The following is a 23,038-nucleotide window of genomic DNA, read 5'->3' as shown; positions in this document are numbered from 1 at the left end:
CAGCAATTTCCACTATTTACAGTTTTCTTCCCCCTAGTTAGCAGATCTCCCTCTGAGCTAGTGGCAATGTTAATTACAAAGTGTGTGCCGAAGTGGCTTCATTACAACAGGGTTGAAAGGAAGGCTCGCGCTACCTCGGCCCACACAAAGGGACTGGTCTAATCATACAAATGGTGTCCAACAGTAAGAACCTGAATTGACTGCGCGTGCACAGTCTTTGTATTGCGGAGACTATTTCACACGTCTCAATTTACAGGGGAGATGCCTGATGTTTATGCTATAAACATCAGTAGTCTCCCTTGTATATTGATGGGACAAACCAACTGGTGGAACCCCTGAAATCTTCTCATGGACCCCTTGGGGGCCAGGGACCACCGGTTGAGAACCCCTGCTCTGGGACACCACCATGGATTTAGTCACATCACGAACCAAAAATATTCATTCAACTACCATAGTAACCGTCATACCGGCTGTACTTAAAAAAAAGTCAGTTGAGATTGGGAGTGCAACCAATATCCAAGTTAATTCCCCCCCACTAGTGTAGGGGTGGTGAAAGGCCTCAAGTTGGGGATGTGACCTACATGTAATGTACATAATGCTTGACAAAACATTAATAATACACATAACAAATTTGTGGGCCCTTATCAATTCCAAAATCATTAACGGGCCAGATTTTGCTGTAATAAGAACAGCAGCACTCGCTGTTATTACAGGGTAAATCGAACAGCAACTTCTGGCATCCGCACATGCGCAGTTAGGCGTGGAAATCAGAAGTTGCTGTCAGTGATACCCTCTCCTCCACCGGGTGCACTGTTGCAGTCCTCGCCAATAAGACTCGGCATTGAAATGGCTGCAACTGCGTGAACCTGCCCACTAGTTCTGCACAAAAAATGGCTGAAAAAGTTCAGGTTGCTGCATTCAGAAGGGAGTGAGTTTTTAAACGGCGTAATAAGTGATAATTACTTCTGAACAACCTCTCTGGCCCTAAAAAAAATAATTTTACAAGTGTGAAGTCTCATTCCCTCAGAAGAAAGTTAATGTTGCAGATTTAATTTTTTTAAAAGTTTTTCTGTCTGTATCTTTTACATCTCTCCCTTAATTCCATCTGTATTTCCCAATCTTTATTTCACTTTTTGTACATCATTTAAATCTAATCTATATTTCCTGCTTTATACTTCCTGGTTTATATTTCCTGCTTTATACTTCCTGATTTGGATTATGCATGGTTCAGTGAGGATTCTTCAATCTGATTGTTGAAGAGCCTCGCTGTTTCTTGCCCAGCTCACAGACGCGACAGATTCCCTGTAGAGGGCGCCGCCCTGGATAAGACACCAGATTAGTGGAAATCGCCATTGACAAACCGCAAAAACTCTGCGGACAACTGTCAGCGAGGTGAACGGCAAGCAAAATCTGGACCAATATCTCAGTCGCAAAGTAGCAATGGTGAAGATGTTCCCATTGTCCACGTACTCATGCAACGTTTACTGTGATGTAACCACCTGATTTGGTCCGGGTTTGTGATAGTTCATTCTGATGAAATAAAGTAATGATATGACTGGATGTCTGAACTCGGATTAAAAAAATTATAAATCACTCTTATATTTTGATGATCATCATCTTAAAATTATAACAAAGTCTTTTAAGATACAGCTTTTTGCTGACACTGGATAGCACAAGGCCTGAGAAGGACTCCCTCAGTAGACCTAAACATATGTGGTACTATGACTATTAGTATGTAGGCTGGTCCAAATCATAAAATCATACAGCACAGAAGGAGGCCATTTGGCCCATCGTGCCTGTGCCGTCTGTTTGAAAGAGCTACAGAGTTAGTCCCACTCCCCTGCTTTTACCCCAATAACCCTGCAAATTTTTCCCCTTCAAGTATTTATCCAAATCCCTTTTGTAAGTTACTAATGAATCTGCTTCCACCACCCTTTCAGGAAGTGCATTCCAAATGAGCTGAAAAAGTCAAAACCCAAAAATTACAGTTATGGTGATATAAAATTAATTTAACTGTAGTGAAGTTTGTGTTGTAGGATGCTGATTGGGCTTTCAGAAGCTGTGTCTCTTTCATCTTCAGGGCCATGCATTGTATAGAAACAATACATTTTACAAAAGCTGAAACTGTAGTGCAGGCCTTTGAACTAGCTTGAGAGTTGCTCTAGAACTGCCCAACCCTAGAAAACTGTGCTAATGGTTTGGAATACAGGTTCTCAGCCTGTAGCACAGTTTCCTGAAGTTAGGCAGGTTGAGGGCAGCTCTTCGACTGGGTTGAAGTCTCGTCCCTAATGGAGTCACTCTGGACACACGAGGACCTGTTGGGGTTATATCACCAAGACAACCGAACACAGAGTGGAAACCCTATCTGAACATCTCCATGCTGGTGAAAAAAATTACATTTTCAAAGTTAAAATGTGAATCAAAAATTCTCCTGCAGCTAATATTTTCTTCCATTACTTTGCAGTACAAAAGGAGTACTTTGAACAAAATTTACTCCACCTATAATTTCCTTCCTTTTTAATGAATGGGAATGCTGCCCACAATTCACTGCAACCAATTCGGAAAAGTAAAAATAGTGCAGTACAGCATTCGTAGAAGGACATGAAACATAATGGTGGCATCATAACTGCAGGATTATATTCCCGAGTTCAGCTACCTCTGCAGAAACCAGGAAGCTGGGACCTTCTGAGCTGTATGGCTAGGTGCAAACTGAGCTATTATGAAATCCTATATGTAATCTTTGTTACCTTTGACCCTTTGCTGAGGTGACCCAACTTAATTTGCCTGCTCAGCCTCCAACTGTCACGGAACCAGAATGCTGCTGCGTCTCCTTCCATCTATTATTGTTCTTAATACTTTCCAATTGTTATGTTGAGGGCTGTGTCCATTCAAACGGACTGAAAGGGGAACCCTGATCTTGAAGCCAACAGGTAAGAAAAATAATCGAAAACTTTTATTTCAACTTTTGAATTCAAACTTTTAAAATCTAACCTTCTATTTAACTCAACATCTTTAATTTTCTAATTTATTACAGTATGCTATTTGTTTAGTACCTGAATGATTTAAAGTAACACAGCTTTCACTTGGTCCCAACTAGCTTGTTTTTATTTACAAGAAAGTTCCTCTGCCTAAGTACCAAGTCCTCAGTTTACTATTATTTTCTCGTGTCCATCTCTTTTTTTCTATCTTTAATTTTCTTTCCCTGTATATATTCCACCCTCTCCCTCCCCCCCCCCCCCGAAAAAAAAAATGCTCTTCTCTCTCCTCCTTAAAGTGTTGATTCACTGCTAGAAAACAGTTCCATAGGCAGCAGGTACCTACCCTCTGGTATCTTACCCAAATGGCCATTATTCTTGTGTGGGCCTTAACTTTTTGAGTAATAGCAGCCAAGTTTGCCACATGGTGGGCATTACTGCTGAACTTAATGCTGTCCTCACTCAACATGGGTCACTGGATCGCAGTAAGCAGCAGGAACCCTGGTTAATTTTCTCGTTTCTAGCCTAGGGCACTGAGGTCAATTATAATGCCCTTACAGAGATAGCTAACTCAGTTGATCAAACCTGGGAACTTCCCGGTCTGTATGGCTCAACTCTCAGTCATCAAGAGAGAAGGTTTACCTATATATATTTGTGTCATCTTTATTATGTCCTTCATCGATTTTATTAAGTGTTCATCCTCTGTATTTTCCTGTCTATATTCTTTCAAATCTCATTCATTTGTAAATTTAACTTGACCCATGCCGTACCAATAAATAACTGACTGTTCCTACCGCTTGGTTAAATTCATAATTGTTGCATGAGGATAGCTGTCGTAACAGTTGGTCAGTCACTTAGTCACTCATTTTTTTCAATAAAAAGGCAAAGTGAAGGAGTGAAATTATTTTGATCATTTGGAAAGAATTACTATAGTTAGTTTTTAAATTCTAGACCAAGTGACTGACCAACTGTTACGCCAGCTATCCTCAAGCAACAATTATGAATTTAACCAAGCAGTAAGAACGGTCAGTTTGTTATTGGTATGGCGCAGGTAAAGTTAAATTTACAAATGAATGCACGCTTTGACAGCGGTATCTCAGAGGTGGGATTACCTGATCTGAAGTCACTTTATGCTGGCCTGCTTACTTGTGCTGCCGGGATACTAATGAGCAAATACATATCGTGACAACTGTCACAGGCAGTGCTGTTAATTTGTCTTCAAGGGAGTGAACAAAGATCAGAATTCTTTACAGAAAATCTGTTTTACTTGAAACGCCATAGCATACAAGGTTACAGACCAAGTGCTGGAAAATGGGATTAGAATAGACAGGGCTTGAAGCCCGTCGCGGACACGATGGGCCTCTTTCTGTGCTGTATAACTCTATGACTATGACTCTATGAAAAAAGACTTCCATTTATATAGCGCTTTTCACGACCACCAGATGTCCCAATGAAGTACTTTTTGAGGTGTAGTTACTGTTGTAATGTGGGAATCGCGGCAGCCAATTTGCAAGCTCCCACAAACAGAAATGTGATAATGAACAGATAATCTGTTTTTGTTATGTTGATTGAGGGATAAAAGCTGGCAAGAACACCAGGGATAACTGCCCTGCTCTTCTTCGAAATAGTGCCATGGGATCTTTTACCTCCACCTGAGAGAGCAGACGGGCCTCGGTTTAACGTCTCATCTGAAAAACGACACCTCCGACAATGCAGCACTGCACTGGAGTGTCAGCTGAGATTTTGTGCTCAAGTCTCTGGAGTGGGACTGTGAACCCACAACCATCTGACTCAGAGGCGAGAATGCTACCCACTGAGCCACAGCACAAATAAACAACCTGCACTTTAAGCTTCAGGGGAGCAAAAGACACGGAGGGTCAGGAGTACCTTTTGCTTCTTTTCAATGTGAACCGTTCAGTTGAGGTGATGCTCTGGCGCCAGTCCAGGCCTCGCAGAAGCTGCATCGACTCCAGCCGAAATGCCACCAATTCAGCTTTACCTCTTTAATCACCGCGGTGCAGAACTCCGGAGCTCCTTCTCTGAACTCACCTCCCCTCACGCACCCGGCCTGGGTGTTGTAGTTGTGCTGCTCTGCTTTTGTCCAGTTTTCTTTCTTTCTCTCTGGCCGCAAATTTAAATTGAAGCCTGTTCAAATAGGCCGCCGTTCCCCTCCCCTCGGTTGCCATGGCGGCGCGGTGGTGCCGCAGTCAATTCCCTCTGGCCCTGGAGCAACCACGATCCGCTGCCGGCAGGAGCTGAACTCCCGGTGCGGGCCATTTCACAGTATCAGGATTTGAGGCACTGGCAATGCTCTGGTTTAAAGTTTAAAACATATATATTTTTAAAATAATTTTTTAATATTTTTTTAAAACTAAAAAATGTTTTTTTTTAATGTACGAAAGCCGGAGATGTAATAAAACGTCCCACGGCGCTTCACAGGAGTGTCCTCAACAACAAAAAACCCAAAACCATCGAACAATACTGGAAATAACCAGCAGGGTGCCGAGAAGATCCGGCTCCCCCACTCCCCTCCTTTTTTCTGTTCTCATTGATTTGCTGCTGTTGATTTTTTTTCTACAATGATTCTCTCATTTTACTTTTTTACTTATTTGTTTTTATGCCTGGTCATCAGGCTTTCGGGGCGTTTTTAAGGTTGCAGAGATAGTGGTTGGGTGCTGGATTTAAAAAAAAAAATCACATTCCCCACCAAGCACAATAAATAACCAGCGTCCTGGAGGCAGGCTCGAAGGGAAGGGAAGGGGAGGAGCGAAGCTAAAGCTCTTTTCTCTCTCTCTCTATTCCACAATGTTTGTATTGAACCGCAGAGAGAGCTGCGGATCTGCACGTATCCAGCATGTGACTCCAATCTTTGCATAAAAAAAATGGTGGAGTGTAAAAGTAAAACAAAGGCCGGCTGATGAAAAGGGCACTGACCCGTTTTGGGATCCAGATTTGCAAGAGTGATTATCCTTGCTCATAAGAGGCCGTTCCAGGAGTATTTGAAATCTTGGTGAAGAATGCGTGAGAAACAAGCATCCGCTTATTTGCATTCCTCCGGTGTGGTCTGCAAGAGGAATCTCTTTTAGAATTAGGATATGATTTCTTACTTTGTGAATATATATGTGAAAAAGAGTTGCAAATGTCACCCACACACCACTAAAGCCAGGTCTCTCAGGAAATAAATCAAACGTGCATATGAGCGACTCTGCTCTATGTCGGTGGTCACCATCTATCATTTAACCGAACAGAAAATGCAGCAAACACTCAGCAGGTCAGGTAGCATCTGCGGGGAGAGAAACAGAGTTAAAAATGTTTAAGGTCGGTGAGCTTTCGTCAAAACCTCGCTGAGATAAATATGTTTTCTGAAGACACATGTTTAACATGCAGCTTTCAGTTCATTTCACACGTGGGAGGAAAAAGAAGCATTGAAAGAAAGCCTATCCGGTTTCAACTACTCTTTATTGCGCAATTTATTGGTTGAATCATAAAAAGGGAAATGGGAGTGTAGCTTGCATTAGATCATTCCTGTTTCACAATAAGGGGCAGGTCGAAATGAAGTAAGAATGAACCGGCAAGCGAGCAATAAGGGGAATTAATTGCATAGCAGGATGCGGGCAAAGTAAAAGCAAGCTTAAAACTAGAGAAATTGAACAATATAACAGGCGAGAAAGACCAGTAGAAATACAAAAAGTTGTTGAGAGTAGGAAGATTTCAATCACAAAGAACGAGCAGTGAGAAATACAGCTACAAAGAGAAAAAATAGGAAGAATGGCAAATATAGAAAGGATGAGATTAATATTAGCCAACCAAGAGCAGTGTCCTGGAACAGAGAAAAGAGCGTCATCTACAGCAACCTTTTGCTGCAATCTTTTTATATTGCTTAACATCATTGAAAATCGATCCCTGAAACGTAACACATCATAATTATACGGATAGAAAGAAAAATTTGCATATGTTTGTATTTGCAACAAGAGGCATGTTCCAGAGGAGGAAAATTATAAGTTGTGTAACAAAAGTAACAAAAAGGGGTAAATAGGTGTTAGCCTTGGCTCGGAGGCTCTTTCTCCTTTGAGTTAGAAGGCTGTCTTTCGGATGAGACGTTAAACCATCCCAGGCCCAATATGCCCTCTCAGTGGATGTAAAAGGTGTAACAGATCCCATACCACTATTGGAAGAAACATAGAAGATAGGAGCAGGCCATTCGGCCCCTCGAGTCTGCTCCGCCATTTAATGAGATCATGGCTGATCATCCAAATTCCCTGTCCCTGCTTTCTCCCCATATCCCTTTAGCCTTAAGAAATATATCTAACTCCTTCTTGAATATATTTAATGAATTGGCCTCAACTCTCTGGGTGAAGAAATTCCTCCTCATCTCTGTCCTAAATGGCTTACCCCTTATCTTTAGACTGTGACCCCTGGTTTTGGACTCCCCCACCATCGGGAACACCCTTCCTGCATCTAGTCTGTCTAGTCCTGTTAGAATTTTATAAGTTTCAATGAGATCCCCTCTCATTCTTCTAAACTCCAGCGAATATAAGCCCAATCAACCCAATCTCTCCTCATACGTCATTCCTGCCATCCCAGGTATCAGTCTGGTGAATCTTCGCTGCACTCCCTCCATGGCAAGAACATCCTTCCTCAGATAAGGCAACCAAAACCACACAATACTCAAGGTGTGGTCTCACCAAGGCCCTGTACAACTGCAGCAAGCCATCCTTGCTCCTGTACTCGAATCCTCTCACTATGAAGGCCAACATACCATTTGCCTTCTTAACCGCCTGCTGCACCTGCATGCTTACCTTCAGTGACTGCTGCACAAGGACACCCAGACCTCGTTGCACTTCCCCTTTTCCCAATCTATTGCTGTTCAGATAATAATCTGTCTTCCTGTTTTTGCCACCAAAGTGGATAACCTCGCATTTATCCACATTATTCTGCATCTGCCATATCACCCAACCTGTCCAAATCATACTGTAGTCTCTCGGCATCCTCCTCACAGCACACACGCCCACCCAGCTTTGTGTCAGGGAGTTTACCTGGCCAACATTGTTTTAAAAAAAAAAAGATCTAGTCATCATCTCGTTGCTGTTTGTGGGTCCTTGCTGTGTGCAAATTGGCTGCCACATTTCTTACAGCACAACTGTGGAAATACATCACCATTCCTTCATCGTCGCTGGGTCAAAATCCTGGAACTCCCTCCCTAACAGCACTGTGGGAGTACCTTCGCCACAAGGACTGCAGCAGTTCAAGAAGACGGCTCATCACCAGCTTCTCAAGGGCAATTAGGGATGGGCAATAAGTGCTGGCCTTGGCAGCGACACCCACATCCCAGGAACAAATATAAAAAAAACACTTGAAAGGTACATTTACTATAAAGGCTTTGTGGTGTCTTGAGGCTGTGAAAGGCATTATATAAATGCAAGTTCTTCTTTAAATAGATTGCTGAATTTTTACACGGGTATTGTTACTTTTTCAGTAACATTTTGTGAGTTTATTTTATATATAGCATAACAAATTAAACCCAAGAGCTTCCCCAACTCACTTGGTAAAGGTAGTGTGTACCTAAACCATACAAATGAGAAGAGCCCTGGTTTTGTTGCCACTCGGTGTTGAGTTAGTTGATCTCGGGTGGGGTGCTTCAATTAGCTGCAGTGTTTCTAAACTAGGGAAGGAGAAATCAGACAGAGTTCCCAGGTCTTGGCCAGCGTTCCTTGCTGGAATGTATGCATGTTTGGATATTGGGTGAGGACAAGATTGAATTTAGCTGATCAAATAGACTGCCAACACTCACTGCCTTGATTCACACATGAAGAATGTCAACTTTGGCAAAGTACTCGAGCACGCCTGTGGTACTGTGCCCCAGCATAATTCAGTGGCTTCAAGAGACGAGAACAGAATTGTAGGAAATGGGAAATCAAGCCAAGAATTGATCTTTTAGTGTTACAATGTATTTATTTAAGTTACACACAAAATAGTGAATTTACTTTTTTTAATTACCTAAATTGATTTTTCACTTGGTAAAAATGTTACTCAAATGTTAATCATTGACAGTTAATTTTAAAAAGGATTAAAGTAAATAATTGGTGCAGATAAAGCATTAGGGAGAGTTGGCACTTGTCAGAAGGATTAGATCCAGCAAAAAAAAGGCATTTAAAGCAACACTGAAAGGCTGGCAATGCAAGGAGAAACACTAAAGTAATTTGGAAACTAGCCATCTACTTTGTTCTTAGTCTGATCAGCGCTGGAAAATAACAAATTCTAAGCTAGGTAACAAGTGGAATTTCCAGCCCTGTTCCTTATAGTTTTAGATGGTTTAAATGTAGTGTAACATTATAATGCCATCTTCCTTTGTGGTATGATGATGCAGTAGGTGTGGGTTCGCAACCAAGATTTCCCCACGTTGTGAGTTCTTGATGTTAGCTATATTGTGAAGCAAGAGCCAAATGGAAACCAGGTGTTTTCTGAGCATGAGAGAAGGAGAAGTGATTTAGTCAGGTGTATGTCTTAGCACTCAGTTCCAGTGTGGCTAGAGGGAATGGTGTCCAAATTTGTAGACAATACTAAAATAGGCTGCATAGTAAATAATTCTGAAGATCAAAGGAAACTGCAAGGGGGTATTGCTAAGATTGTGGAATGGGCCAAAAAATGGCAGATAGAATTTCATATCACTGAGCGTGACGTGGTATATTTTGGTTAAAATAAAGCATTATACTTTAGTGGAAAAGGCTGGTTTATGTGGAAGAACAGAGGGATTTGGGACTTCAGGTTCACAAAACATTAAAGACACCACTTCAAGTGGATAAGGACATAAAAAACTAATGGTTTACTGGGTTTTATAGCAAGAGGCATAGAATATAAAATAAAGAAGTGAATGCAGGAAGGATGTTCCTGATGGCGGGGGAGTCCAGAACCAGGGGTCACATTCTAAAGATAAGGGGTAAGCCATTTAGGACAGAGATGAAGAATTTCTTCACCCAGAGAGTGGTGAACCTGTGGAATTCTCTACCACAGAAGGCAGTTGAGGCCAATTCATTAAATATATTCAAGAAGGAGTTAGATATATTTCTTAAGGCTAAAGGGATCAAGGGATATGGGGAGAAGGCAGGGACAGGGTACTGAGTTTGGATGATCAGCCATGATCTCATTGAATGGCGGAGCAGGCTCGAGGGGCCGAATGGCCTACTCCTGCTCCTATCTTCTATGAATCTATATAAACCTTAGTAAGACCACAATTGGAATACCTGTGCAGTTTTGGGTTCCACACTATAGGAAGGATGCTGAGGCAATAGCGAGTACAGCGTATATTCAGTAGTGTGCTGCCTGTTATAAGGAAATAGAAGTATAAGAAAGACTTGAAAAATTGGGGCTGCTTTTGTTGCAACAGAGGAGATTATGAGCTGATTTGTTAGAGTTGTTTAAAATTATGAGTGGATGGTCCCAAAGAACTTTACAACTAATAAATTACTTTTGAACTGCACTCACTGTTGTTACATAGTCTAATGCAGCAGCCAATCTGCACCATGTCCCGCAAACAGCAAATGGTGCAGCTGGTTGAGGGAGGAATGTTAGCCAAGGCACAGGGAGACCTCACTATTTGGCAGTGTTGGTGGTGTAATTACTTATACTGTGATTCTACCACCCATAAGCTTACAAATAAAACTATGTAGCCATGTTACTCTTCCAGGTGCAATATTGCAAATGAATATGAACTGCAGACTGCAGTTGTGCACGACTGCCCACTTGCACCTAGCCCCATTTTCAGGCAGTACATGAGATAGTGACAAACATAGTAGACACACTGGGGTAGAAATAGGACCTCGTTGTGCCCATTTTATGGATGTAAAATGGGTGCAATGAGGCCCAATTTTGGGGACCAACATACTGTGCCTTGAGGACACCTGAACAATGTCCAACCCAAAACCAGGTGTCACCATTTTTCAGATGTCCCTGGCAGCTGCCTAAATCAGGCATTATGGGTGTCACTAGCAAGGTCAGCATTTATTGCCCATCATTAGTTGCCCTCGAGAAGGTGGTGGTGAGCCTTCTTGAACCACTGCAGTCCATGTGATGAAGGTACTCCCATAGTGCTATTAGGTAGGGAGTTCCAGGAGGTCGTGGTTCCACCAGGAAAAAAACAGACATCACTCACACATCAATTAATTTATTCAATACATTTTTATGCACTTGATTTGTAATTGTGCTGGGAATTACTTTGTGATCACGCAGAATAATGCAGCACTTCCTCTACTACAATCAATATGAATATTGATTGTAGTAGAGGAAGTACTGAGGTCAGTGTTGCTAAAGATGTTTTGATTCAGTTTCTATGGCACATGTGGACAAAAGGGTTTGTTAAATTGGCAGCCCAGGCACTTAGTTAAATGTATCATATATTCGTGCATGGTGCATCAGTCTTCCAGGCTGCAGTGTTTCAGGAGCTAGTTCCTCATTTTCATTGCCTCCCTCCTGCGCTAGAACACTTTTTGGATTCTGAACTTCTTCCTCTATAGTTAGACCTCTTTACAGAGCAAATTGTGGAGCATGCAGCACAGGATAATGATCCTAGAAACCGGTACTGTAATGTGCTTCGAGATCTGTCTAGATAGCCAAAGTGCTGTAAATGGCATGTTCAGTAATGATTTTGGTGGTTCAATGGTCCCCCTTACCATTCAGGCTCTGTCCATTGGCTGCCAGAGTCTTCCGCGATCCACTCTACCTTCCCCTTCAAATAAAGTTGGCACAGATGATTGGTGTAAAATAAAATAAGTGCCTCATGGGAGCTGCTGGGAAGCCAGTCATTGACCAGCATTATTCTGTTCTGGTAATCACAGACCAGCTGGACATTGACAGAGTAGAACTCCTTCCTGTTCATTTAGGCCATAGCATTATGGGCCTAGACCCTACTGGCTAAATGGGTACAATTGATCACCCCTTGTAGTCGTGCAAAGCCAGCTGTACAATAGAATTGTAAAGCCTTCTCACATTACTGCTGCTCAGTGGTGAATGTTATGAAAGTGTTGGCTCTAGCAAATAAACCTTGCTTCTGTGGACAGCAAACTGGGGGAATATTGTAGATGACCCCAGCTGTAGCCTGGAAGAAGCTGGAAAGCATAAAAAATGAGGGCCATGGTGACCTTGATGGCCATTGGCAGTGTTGTCTGGTTAGCAGATGTTGTCTGGAGGCTTTATGTAGGAGATAGCACAGCTGGATCACTGTCTCCCTGTAAATCTTAGCATCCTAAGGCACTGCTCTCCAGACAAACCCAGGTAGCTTTGCTTGGGGTGGTACCCCCAATAGGTAGTATAGCAGTAGGTACAGACAGTATACTTTGGAGCTACCATATATATTTCTGCCAGCCCATTCCTGTTTCTATTGATCTTCCTGAGGAAAGTCGAGTTCTAGGGGTTCTCTGACTTGCTCAGACCCTGTTAATGAGCGATATAAGTGTAAGTTGTTGTTGTGGTGTAGTATTTGGGCGAGTTTACTGGCACCTTCTGAAGTCTTTTTTTTGCTCATCCACTCAAACATATGGCCATCGTTCGTTATTAACAAGTGCTACTATTAATGCAAGGATACCCGATATGATAAACAGCATTGGAAATGTAAGTGTGATGGGCGGTCACTAAGACCCAGCGGAGTCAGTTCTGAGGCCAGTGGCTGACGTACAGATATAAATGTGAATAAGAGCAGAGCGTTGGTGAGCATCACCTGATCCTTCTGAATAAAATCGTAGTGGTACCAAGTCATTCCAGCGAGGTAAGGACCTACAAGCTACTATGGCGCGAATGAATTGTGAAAACCTTGACCTAATTTTATAATATGAGATATATTGAACATGATCACCATTGTATTAGCCTCTCATTTCTGCAATTTTCTTTAGAATGTGAAATTAAATGTGTTTTATGTGTAAATGCCGTAAGAAGACCAGATTTGTACATTTTTGGTGAAATGCGGGAGATTCATTCATTCTCACTTTACCAAGTATTCCATCTGAATTAATTTGCCTGGGGCAGCATTGTGTTCAGTTACTGGTGGAAGATGAAATACCATTCATTGTCTGGAGGCATCGCATTCAGCAGAGTGTACGGCTCGATGGAGGTTCAGGAAATAAAACTGCGACCGGGTCGAGGCTATATTTTCATGATGATCACATTCAATGTGTACCTTTTTTGAATTCTAAAGCTGGTGCTTCTGGAGAAATGAGCACGGTGAAAAAAGGAATGCACACAACGTGTGTGCGAGCGGAAATGGCGATGAGGTGCTGGAGGCAGAGGGTAATGAAAATCTGCCACACTCGTTCCAACTATCCGCCTGTATCAAAGTGGGCAAACTCTGGGGGTTTATCCGGGAGACACGGTGGTGAAACATTCAATAAAGTTGCACTGAGGAGAAATTGCCTGAAACGTTCATTTCATTTTAATTTCATCATCAGCCACACTGAATGATGTCATGCCCGCCCAGTCGAGTCCCTCTGTAATGAACTGTGAAAGCGTTTCTCGGCACACTTTAAAGTATTTACCTACATCTACACGGACGTAATTATTTCCAATGACGGGGAATAACCTATAACCAGCAAAAAAAAAACCTAAAACTTCTGAGTAAAACAACTCGTGTTTATAATGCCTGTACCCCGGGGTGCCTTTAATGTAATGGAGGGTTTCAGATAGGATTTGTAAACTGCTTGATCGTGTTCCGCCGAGGCATCTACTGTCCTGTGTTCTACTGATGCTAAATATAAATTATATGCAAATGTTCCGTGTTTATGTAAAATGGTTAATTTTGTATCTAATATGGTATTTTCTTTAGGTATAATGAAACCTCTTGAATGTTAAATTCTCGCCCCTGATTATTGAATTAAAGTAACTCAGTAATCAATCACCTTCTGCGTTGCAATAAACGCTATCGGTTGGGACAAACAGACTGCCCAGAGTAAGATGCGCAGTGTGTGTCAGACCGCTCCATTGTTAGGTTTTTATTTGATTTGAAAGATCGCAGGTTTAATTTCCCCGCTGATTTATAAGCGGTGCAGGTCCGCATTGGGAGGGCGACTAAACGCTGCGTGTTGGGAGAGAGAAGATAAGGGAGGGGGAAGGGGATTTCCTAATCACTTTCATTGAGCATCACTCGCCTCGCTTTTAGACTTTCGGGTTCTTGCTCCAATTTCCCAGCGTTAGTCATCATTGTGAGCGATTCTGGTGAGACGATGGGCACTTTACACGCGCTTCACAGACTTATTCTCGGGGCACGTCTCTCACGTCCTCCTGCAGTGGCATGATGATGCTTTTGTTCCACCTACTTCCTCCCCGCCTCTCTCTCCCTGACACCTGGTCACCCGAGACACAGGGCAGCATTGCTCAAACTTCAGCCTCGGCTACTTGTGGGGGTGGCGAAATAAAAATAGACGCTATTAACACAAACGACTAATTATTCCTGAGGATTCGCACATTATTACAAGCACCCCGCTGTACGCAGACATACCTAGGCAGACTTGCAGGAAACCGGTTTGGGGGCTTTTTAATGTACAAAGGATTGGGGGGGGTGGGGTGAGGGCCGTTGAGCAGCCGGAGTAAAATGCGTGAAAGAAAGACGTGCATGTCCTAAAGCTTCTTGATTTAAAAGCTAGAAACGAGCCCCTCACCACTCCGTGCCAAATCACACCCGGACCCAGAGATAATTTGACTGGACTGGGTATTCATGCTGAAGTGCTGTTTTAACATGCGAACAATAGGACTTCTATATTTAAAGTTACGCCAGTACAACATGAAGATCAATTGTAAAGAAAAGAGAGGATTTATAACAGTCAGGCCACATTTGTATCATGAAGTCTAATTGGCTGAAGGTTATTCTCAATGTAAAACTGAGACAGTCTTTGTGGTTCGGCTGTATAAACAGTCCCTTCTATTCAGCTGTGGATTTGGCTTGCTGGACTGGCAACAATGGAGTACGTGTGAGCAGGTCTTGCCAATTGAAGGATAGTTGGGGTAACTTACATACTCGACCTTGCCTTGTCCTTCTGTCTTCAAACCAGTCTTGTAAGCCTAGACAGTAGTCACATGACAGAATTTTATTACTTTTGCATCAGTCCTAAATATAGGGGTAGAGTTTCCAACAATACAAAATGTTGTTTCTGCTTTGGGCGCAATCTGGAAATGGGGCGCAAACTGCGCTTGAAATTGCACTGGTCAGGTTACACTTCAAGGCCAAGAGTTTCTGCTACAATTTGCATGATCCTAAACGTGAAATCTTCCACGAACCAGCGCAATCGGTCAGCATAATAGAATGTAATCATTATTTTTCAATGCAAAGAAAAATATTTAATTGATGCATTTAAGAGTGGTGACCTGTTGCAGTTTTATGATTACAGCTGAAAATGGGTTTGACCAAAACAAATAAGCATTTTTAATGAGTGTCCAGTCCACCATGCTGTGAGTAACCCGATTTTAAATCACTGAAAAGACTTAAAAAAAACTATATTGAACCATTTTCATTGGACTGGGTATTCATGCTGAAGTGCTGTTTTAACATGCGAACAATAGGACTTCTATATTTAAAGTTACGCCAGTACAACATGAAGATCAATTGTAAAGAAAAGAGAGGATTTATAACAGTCAGGCCACATTTGTATCACTAGTCAGTTTCTTAGTAAGCACCGAAGAAAACAAGCTCAATTTGAAGACCCTCCTTGAATGGGCGCAATTGGCGGAAACTCGCCATCCTCATTATCTCGATCTGGGGGTGTGGGTGGGGCCGGCATCGGGCACAATGGTTTTTAAACCAGCGTTAACCATCACGGGAACTCACTTTATGCTTGATGTAAATTACGCTTGAGTTTCTGCGAAATTTTGCACTGGCTGATTTCACCCCAATTGTGTCGACAAAATTAGCACAAACTCTACCTCAAGAAGACACCCAGTCTGCAAGGTATTACAAGACAGTAACAGGTTTAAAGAGCAAGTAATTTACTAATACCAACTCGGATATATTACTGTTGAGTTAGGGTTGCAAAATTCCAGGGATTTTTAAGAGGAAACTTTCCATGGGAATTTCTGGGAATTTTGAGTTTTTTTGCACACTGATAGTTTTTGTCTCTGACCCTTATTATCTTTGTCATCAAAATAGACATACTGTTCCATACAAATAAAAACAGGCTTTTAAAACTTTATTTAGGTTATAATTTTGAACTTTATTGAACCCCCACAAAAAGACCCATCTAAAATAAAATAAAAAGAGTGTCCACTTATTTAGCCTGTAATTTGTCCTTATTTTGTCCCTTTGAGTCTTCTACTCATGAGTCTTCTACTCATCATTGCTCTTCCTGATTCTCTGACTCTGGCTCTGACGTCCATTTCCTCCTCTGTGTCAGTGTCTAGCTGTGTGGTGGACACTTCTTGTATCTGGCTCAATAAGTTGTAGGTTCACCCGGATAGCCACCGGTTTCTCCACTCTCTTGTTAGTCAGCCTGTTGCGCACCTTTGTATGTGTATTCCCAAAAAGTGACCAGTTTCGTTCCGAGGCCGCTGATGAAGGTGGGATTTGGAGTATCACCGATGCAATGGGTGACAGGGCCTCAGATGCATAAAGTCCGTTCCACCAGGTATGTGCACTGATATGCTTGCATGATTCCCATATCCTGTCCCCATTCCAAAGACCTTGCTTGGTCCAGCATGTATGCTGCAGCATGAATCAGCTTGACACAAAATTCTTGACGCGTCTGTATGAATTGAACAATTGCCTTCTCCTCTGCTTTGAGCAGCAGGGATGTGGTTAGGGCAATGCTGATTTGTTCTTTTAAATCAGCAAAAAGCCTGAGAACATCTGACAAGACAGCGTCATCTCCTTCAATCTGAGCAATTGCAGATGCTACTGGTGAGAGTAATTTAAGGCTGCTAACCACTCTCACCCAAAACACATCATCCAGCAGTATTTTCTTGATGGTGGTTTCCATATCCCCAGACTGGGATATTGCCATTTCTTGCAGCGACTCCTTACCCTCCAGAAGGCTGTTGTACATTATGACAACGCCACCCCATCTAGTGTTGCTGGGCAGCTTCAGTGTGGTGTTCTTGTTCTTTGTCATTTGCTTGGAGTTGTAGGTTGCTGCAACTACCTGTTTTCCCCTGACATAGTTAACAACTTGCTTGGCTCTCTTGTACAGTGTTTCCATGGTTCTCAAACCCATGATGTCCTTGAGGAGCAGGTTGAGCCCATGAGCTGCACACCCAATAGACGTAATATGAGGGTAGGCCACCTCCACTTGAGCCCAAGCAGCCTTCATATTCGCAGCATTGTCAGTAACTACTGCAAAGACCTTTTGTGATCCAAGATCGTTGATGACCGCTTTCAGCTCATCAGCAATGTATGTGCCTGTGTGTCTGTTGTCCTTCGTGTCTGTGCTCTTGAAGAACACTGGGAGAGGAGTGGAGACGATGTAGTTTATGATGCCCTCCCCTCGTACATTTGACCACCCATCTGAGATAACTGCAACACAGTCTGCCATCTCTATCATTTCTTTGAGCTTTCCTTGGACGCTGTTATACTCAGCCTCCAGCAAATAAGTAGACAAAGCATGTCTGGTGGGAGGACAGTATGTAGGGTGAATAACATTGAAAAATCTCTTCCAGTACACATTGGCGGTGAGCCTGTCTCATATACAGCTCAAGCAAGGCACTCATATGCATTCTTCTGGCTATGGTTATTCATTGTATCAAAAACCTTCCAAGTGGGCCAGGAGTTGCTGATGATAAGGAGCCTGATGCTGAATGTGAACCATCATCTTCTTGAATAGAAGCAGAGGAATTCTGGGCTGACTGCTGTGAGCTTTGAGTGAAGTTGTTGCATTTGGATAAATGCTGCTGCACCGTTGTGGCATTCTTTACATATGGCTTTATACAGTGTTTGCACATGTACACAGTCTTTCCATCTTTAATGCCTGGGGTAAAATGCTTCCACACATCCGACGGTAAACGTGGCATTGTTCTATGCAGAGAAATAAAGGGCATTCGTCTCTGTGTCGCACTGCGGTCGATCAGCACGATTGCAACAGGGTGAGTACATTTTTCCTGATGCTCCATGTGATGGAAGCATGACCTGTGCATGCACGACGCTACATCACCAATAGAGGGAGCTAATCGCTCATCCACTCATCCAACCAATCAGGACACATTTGTTCACAGTCACACACAAAACTTGTAATTATTAAAACAAGTCAAGTAAGAAGATAAACATATATTGATTAAGACATTCCTTAATAATTAAGATTCCATCTCTGTTAGTAATTTTAAGAGAGGACCTGTGGGAATAAAAATGAAAGAAAAACAAAACAAAACCCAATATTATGCTAGCATGTGCCTTTTGGGGCAAAATTCCCCAAATTCCCAAGCTAAACTTCCCATGGAAAATTTACCGGAAACTTTCCACCCCTTTACAACCCTACTTGGAATACCTAAGTGTGCTCTGCCTTGTTGTATATAGAAACCTAGTGATCTTGCCATTTTCCATTAGCACCAAGAAAGAAAATACTGGCAATATATATAGCATCTCTCGTGACCTCAGGGCATCCCAAAGCGCTTTATAGCCAATTAAGTACTTTTGAAGTGTAGTCACTGTTGTAATATAGGAAACACGGCAGCCCATTTGCGCACAGTAAGGTCCCATAAATGGTAATTAAATAAATGACCAGATAATCGGTTTTAAGGTGTTGGTTGAGGGATAAATGTTGGCCAGGACACCAGGAGAAATCCCCATCTCTTCTTCAAATAGTACTGTGGGATTATTTTCACGCACCTTATCACCACCTTTCTCGACCCCTCGACTGACTCTAAATTGTCACCCTGCTTGTCTGACATCCAATACTGGATGAACAGAAATTTCCTCCAACTAAATATTGGGAAGACCGAAGCCACTGTCTTCCGTCCCCACCACAAACTCCGTTCCCTGGCCACCGACTCCATCCCTCTCCCTGGTAACTGTCTAAGGCTGAACCAGACTGTTTGCAACCTTGGTGTCGTATTTGACCCTGAGCTGAGCTTCCGACCACATCAGCGCCATCACTAAGACTGCCTATTTCCACCTCCATAACATCGTTCGACTCCGCCACTGCCTCAGCTCATCTGCTGAAACCTTCATCCATGCCTTTGTTACCTCTAGACTTGACTGTTCCAATTCACTCCACGTCAGCCTCCCATTTTCCATCCACTGTAAACTTGAGGTCATCTAAAACTCTGCTGCCCGTGTCCTAACTCGCACCAAGTCCCGTTCACCCATCATCCCTGTGCTTGCTGACCTACATTAGCTCCCAGTTAAACAGCGCCTCGATTTTAAAATTGTCACCCTTGTTTTCAAATCCATCTATGGCCTTACCCCTCTCTATCTCTGTAACCTGCTCCAGCCCTACAACCCTAAGAGATCTTGGCGCCCCTCCAGTTCTGGCCTCTTGAGCAGCCCCAATTTTAATCATGCCACCCTTGGTGGCCGTGCCTTCAGCTGCCAAAACACTAAGCTCTGGAATTCCCTCCCGAAACCTCTCTGCCTCTCTACCTCTCCTCCTTTAAAACACTCCTTAAAACCTGCCTCTTTGACCAAGCTTTTGGTCATCTGCCCTAATATCTCCTTATGTGGCTTGGTGTTAATTTTTGTTTGATAATGCTCCTGTGAAGCGCCTTGGAACGTTTTACTACGTTAAAGGCACTATATAAATACAAGTCGTTGTTGTAAGGCTCCTGTCTTTGACTCTGTCGGGCTGCAAGTGGCAACTTTCCTTTCTCCTATACAATATATTTTCTTGATTCTTGACATTAAGGTGAAAATAGCCTCTAAGTATTGATGGCATTGAGGATAGACCAAGGATCAATCCTTGGACTTTCCTGACCTATATTGCTCGGGACCACAATGGCTGTTCCATTTACCTACCAAGCCATCAGAAGTCAAAGGCCTAGTAATTCATCTTGGACAGTGGCGCAAAAATGGGCGGTATCGGATTGACAGCTCGTTATACACAGCGCCTGATATTCAGTGCCATTAACTGCATATCGCCCGTTTTATGCCACCGTCTGAGACGAATTTCTAGCCCAAAGTCTTAAAACATGAAAAATTCTGAACTCGTGTGTATGCATCTCATAAACAAAAGACAATGAAGAATTTTGCATACTACAGCAAAACATTTATGGGAGTTTTAAAAAAACATACATAGCATTCCATACATTATCTTATTCCATTGTTGCAGAATTTGTTAATAAATTCCCAAATTCGTTTGTAATTTCGCCTCCATAAAGTCCTCCATTCCCATTATTACCATGTCATTGGCAAACTGCACTACCCCATTATCCAATTAATTAATTTCAAGCTTCTCATCTTATTCAAATCTCTCCATGGCCTTGCTTAACCCTGTCTCAATGATCTCCCAGCATGCACCCTCCATTAGTAATTTTCTCTTTATGATGTGTTCCTTCCACTTCACCATTGTTGGATGCTCTTTCAGTTACTATGTACCTTCATCTCTGGAATTCTCATCCTAAACTCCACAACCTTGCCATCTCCTTTCCTATTTTCAAAAGCCTCCTATAAACTCTCCTCTTCACTTATGTTTCTGGTCCCTAACCTTTCTAGTTCCCTTTTCTCTCTTCTATCTGGTCCCCACCATTTCCCTCTGCTCTGTAAACACTTTGAGACATTTTTCTGTATGTGAAAAGTGCTATAGAAATGTCAGTTGTTGTAAACTTTTTATAGATCAACTCTTGAATGATGTAGGTGACAGGTTACACAGGAAAGAATAAATGGGAGGGTTCATTACACATTGGTACTATTGCAATACCATGGACTTCAGCAGCAGAACAGAGGAGGTAACAAAATGTTCTAGAAATTACAAGGTATTATTTGATTATGGCGTTCCAACATGATCACAAACCAAGTGACTCATAGCTTTTGGTCTGGATAAAGACTGTAAACTAAGGTTATAGCTTTGAATGTACTCTGAGGATATTAACTTTTAATGTTTTTATTGTGTACTGTACTGAGTAGGTTTTTTTTCCAACTCTGGCTTCATTTTATTGATGGTGGCAGTTCTCGCTGAGGATACAAATGGTTAGTTCACTCCATGTTAATGCCTGATCAAATCACATTGAAGGATTAAGTGCTGACTCCCTGATTGGGTGCTTCCAGGAAGGAGCAGTGCTCACAGACAGCACTGGTTGGGAAATGGGTTCCTGCCCATTTAAATTATTGAATGGTAAAGCAGGGGTTTGGGGCCCATTATTATCCAACCAGAGCTGCTAATAAGCATTGCTCCTCACCGAGAGCGTCTGATTAGAGAAGGAACTGAGTGATGCAATCTCCATGTTTTATAGTTGGAAATTATATATGACTAGTATATACAGAACATAACCAAACGACTGGCAGTGTGTTACTCTGGAATGCTTTACACGACACTGATACATTGAGTGGCTTAAGATAATATCATAAACCATAAGAGTGAAAGCTGAAGTGCTTTAGCAGCATTATCTGAAGCTTGAAATGTGTTACTGCCATAAAACAGCCCAGGCTGTGATATTTCTTCATAATAGATAAACATAGAAACATAGAAGATAGGAGCAGGAGTAGGCCATTCGGCCCCTCGAGCCTGCTCTGCCATTCAATGCAATCATGGCTGATCATCCAAGTTCAGTACCCGGTCCCTGCTTTCTCCCCATACCCCTTGATCCCTTTAGCCTTGAGAAATATATCCAACTCCTTCTTGAATATATTTAATGAATTGGCCTCTACTGCCTTCTGTGGTAGAGAATTCCACAGGTTCACCACTCTCTGGATGAAGAAATTCCTCCTCATTTCTGTCCTAAAAGGCCTACCCTTTATCCTTAGATTAGATCCTTTAGGATTCTCTCATTTAAAGTATATTTGTTGTAAGCTGTTAGTACTTAGATTTGAAAATTGGATAGCTGACTTCCACATGTATCGACGAGAAGTGAAACCACCCAATTTGATCAGGTGAGGTTTTAGGTTTTATTTCTCTGCATGTGACAAGGAAATGTAAAACTTGCAAATTTTATGTCAGTAACTCACCAAGAAGTTCTTGATGATGACATGAAAAATAACAATGCTGCACATATGTTATGTTATGTTCTACTCGCATGGCAAATTTTTGTGGAAATGGGGGATTCTTTAGATATGTAAAGAGAAAAAGATTGGTGAAGCCAAGTGTAGGTCCCTTGCAGTCAGAATCAGGGGAATTTATAATGGGGAACAAACAAAGAAATGGCAGACCAATTAAACACATACTTTGGTTCTGTCTTCACAAAGGAGGACACAAATAACCTCCCAGAGATTTCGGGGAACATAGGGTCTAATGAAAGGGAGGAATTGAATGAATTCAGTATTTGTAGGGAAATGGTGTTAAGGAAATTGACAGGATTGAAGGCCGATAAATCCCATGGGGCTGATAATCTACATCCTAGGGTACTTAAGGAAGTGGCCCTAGAAATAGTAGATGCATTGCTGGTCATCTTCCAAAATTCTATAGAGTCTGGAATAGTTCCCATGGATTGGAGGGTAGCTAATGTAACCCCACTATTTAAAAAAGGTGGTAGAGAGAAAACGGGGAATTATAGACCGGTAAGGCTGACATCGGTAGTGGGGAAAATGCTAGAGTCCATTATAAAAGATGTAATCGCAGAGCACTTGGAAAACAGTGACAGGATTGGACAAAGCCAACATGGATTTACAAAAGGTAAATCGTGCTTGACTAATCTACTGGAATTTTTTGAGGATGTAACTGGTAGAATAGATAAAGGAGAACCAGTGGATGTGGTGTATTTGGACTTTCAGAAGACTTTCGATAAGGTCCCGCGTAAGAGATTGGCATGCAAAGTTAAAGCACTTGGGATTGGGGGTAAGGTACTGACTTGGATAGAGAACTGGTTGGCAGACAGGAAGCAAAGAGTTGGAATAAACGGGTCTTTTTCCGAGTGGCAGGCAGTGACTAGTGGGGTACCGCAGTGATCGGTGCAAGGATGCCAGCTATTTCTCAATATATATTAATGATCTAGATGAGGGAACTAGATGTAATATCTCC

The 23,038-nt window shown here is 42.2% G+C and overlaps 2 protein-coding genes across 6 annotated transcripts in view; one reads left to right on the top strand and one right to left on the bottom strand.

Moving 5' to 3' along the window:
• The window catches only part of ccdc57 (coiled-coil domain containing 57), a 179,256-nt gene extending 173,570 nt beyond the window's left edge, over nucleotides 1-5,686 (bottom strand). The window contains exon 1 of one of the 3 annotated variants that reach the window (XM_085963583.1): nucleotides 4,863-5,686. In XM_085963583.1, the coding sequence (XP_085819709.1) occupies nucleotides 4,863-4,939 (77 nt within the window). In that variant the 5' untranslated portion in view covers nucleotides 4,940-5,686. The remainder of the gene's footprint in view (nucleotides 1-4,862) is intronic. The other 2 variants (XM_085963585.1, XM_085963584.1) reach the window with 2 other exon arrangements.
• The window catches only part of LOC147102781 (monocarboxylate transporter 4-like), a 62,564-nt gene continuing 42,366 nt past the window's right edge, over nucleotides 2,841-23,038 (top strand). The window contains exon 1 of one of the 3 annotated variants that reach the window (XM_085963588.1): nucleotides 2,841-2,930. The gene's annotated coding sequence lies outside the window, so the exon portion shown is untranslated. Of the gene's footprint in view, nucleotides 2,931-12,626; nucleotides 12,733-23,038 lie in introns of those variants that run through there. The other 2 variants (XM_085963586.1, XM_085963587.1) reach the window with 2 other exon arrangements.

The sequence above is a fragment of the Somniosus microcephalus genome, chromosome 21 (genome assembly GCF_052327205.1).
Source record: "Somniosus microcephalus isolate GS21.2 chromosome 21, FLI_Smic_1.0, whole genome shotgun sequence".
In the NCBI taxonomy this organism is placed as follows: Eukaryota; Metazoa; Chordata; class Chondrichthyes; order Squaliformes; family Somniosidae; genus Somniosus; species Somniosus microcephalus.
Note: the sequence above shows the minus strand (reverse complement) of the source record. Positions and strands in the feature narration are given on the sequence as shown.